Here is a 1,660-nt window from a genome sequence, read left to right on the forward strand (position 1 = left end):
AAGGTGGTCAGCACATGAGGATTTAAATATAGACCAAGTAACCCAAGTAGTAATAAATAGAACTAGATAGTGCCTCAGCTTGAGAGTTAGGCCAAGTTCTTCAAAGGGGAAGTATAAGGAGTCCACCTCAGGTGTGCCCCAATCAAGGGGATATAAGGAGTATGCTCGCAAAACAAGATCGAGCTCTAGGAAAAATACATCAATTGACCTAGATGAAGCAGTTGAGCTCGAGGAAAGTACCGATGAGTTAGTGAAAAAGCTTCACGTGCAAATGAGAAAATCTGAATTAGTAAAGAAGGCTGCGGACCTTGGAGTGATAGATGGGCTAGGTGTTGTACCCTTAGCAAAGGTTCTTCCTGCAAGAACAACAATTGGGAAAACTCTAGGAGAAGGTTCTCAGGAGGAAGAAGAACAAAGAGAAATGGATGAAGATGCATCCACTCAGTCTCCCGCAACAGTTGCAGCACAGGTCCCAGTTACCAATGCCCCTATGCCACCAATAGTTGATACAACCACAGTGTCGCCCAAGACACAAACATTTAGGCCTACCACTGAAATTGTAATTGTCTAAAATATTGAAACAAACTCTGATCAGGAAGAGGAACAACCTAGGGAACAACATTCACTTGAAGGGGAGAAAGAACGAATTGAGGCGGAAGATTTGTTGAATGAAAGATTAGTCTTAACCCCTCAGGACCAAGAAGATCTCCTTAAGGAGATAACTGTCGGGCAAGGTATGGGAGAAACGGATAAGGAGGGAAGGACATTTGGAGAAGAGGTCGGTGATAGGATGGGAGAGTTGCATAAGCAACAACAGCTAAACGTGGATATTGCTATCCAAACTAATCTAGCCTGCCAAATCGCTTCACCTCAAGACCCTGAGCACACAAAGGCAGAAGAGAAAGAGGAAGTAGAGGAACAGTCAGATGTGCACATTGTTACCGCCGACATAGTACCACATGAAGGTGATAAGGACAAAGATGCGCCACAGTGGTTGGATTTCACATTTGAGAGGAAGAAGAGTAAAGTAGTTTTACCTAAGGTTACACTACAATAGGCAATCCTAGAGGAACCAAGGAAGGTGAAGAAACTTAAAATGATGCATCGTCTGTCAAGAATAGGTTATGGTGAAGTAGTTGCAGATGTGGCAGTTCCACTACAGACAAAAGGTCAAACCTCCCCGAAGTACCAAGTGTCCCAGGTAAAACTAGGTAAGCAAATGAAGTGGGGGGAGTTAGATACTTTGGAACTAGCTACCAGTGTTGTCAGGGGACGAATGGAGAAATAATATACCTCTCATGTTGAGGTCAAAGAACAGTTGGAGCAGTACAAGCAGTTGTTGGTGGAAATGGGTAAGCTATTAGATACTTGCAGAAACAATAATCTACCTTCAACGTCATCACTCCTAGAGGAAGAGGTAAAAACATTAATGGAGGTAAGACAGGTGGTTGCTAGAAAAAAGTCATGGGCCCAAATAAATGCCTCAAAAATTAGATTATTTTTGCAAAATAATATGAAGGAGTACAAGGAGGTAGTATAGGTAGGAGGAGCATTAGCTTCTTGCTCTCAGCAATGGGAGCGGAAGCTCAATGTGTTTAGTAAAACATTTCGGATATTAAGTAAAGTTTTTCACCTATGAGAGGAAGTAATAATAGAGGAA

General features: G+C 42.3%; 1 protein-coding gene across 1 annotated transcript; it reads left to right on the top strand.

Moving 5' to 3' along the window:
• Positions 1–271: 271 nt before the first annotated feature.
• LOC131860423 (uncharacterized) lies at positions 272–1,057 on the top strand. Its single transcript, XM_059214837.1, has 2 exons — positions 272–469; positions 596–1,057. Exons 1-2 carry the CDS (start codon positions 272–274, stop codon positions 1,055–1,057), a joined length of 660 nt encoding a protein of 219 aa, XP_059070820.1.
• The last annotated feature ends 603 nt before the right edge of the window (positions 1,058–1,660 follow it).

Source organism: Cryptomeria japonica, chromosome 11 (genome assembly GCF_030272615.1).
Source record: "Cryptomeria japonica chromosome 11, Sugi_1.0, whole genome shotgun sequence".
NCBI lineage: Eukaryota > Viridiplantae > Streptophyta > Pinopsida > Cupressales > Cupressaceae > Cryptomeria > Cryptomeria japonica.

Excerpts from the sequence above, each read along its gene's own strand:
- LOC131860423 (XM_059214837.1), top strand. The coding sequence starts at position 272 with ATGAGAAAATCTGAATTAGTAAAGAAGGCTGCGGACCTTGGAGTGATA. Across the intron at positions 470-595 it reads CCGCAACAGTTGCAGCACAG|GAAGAGGAACAACCTAGGGA; the intron begins GTCCCAGTTACC and ends AACTCTGATCAG.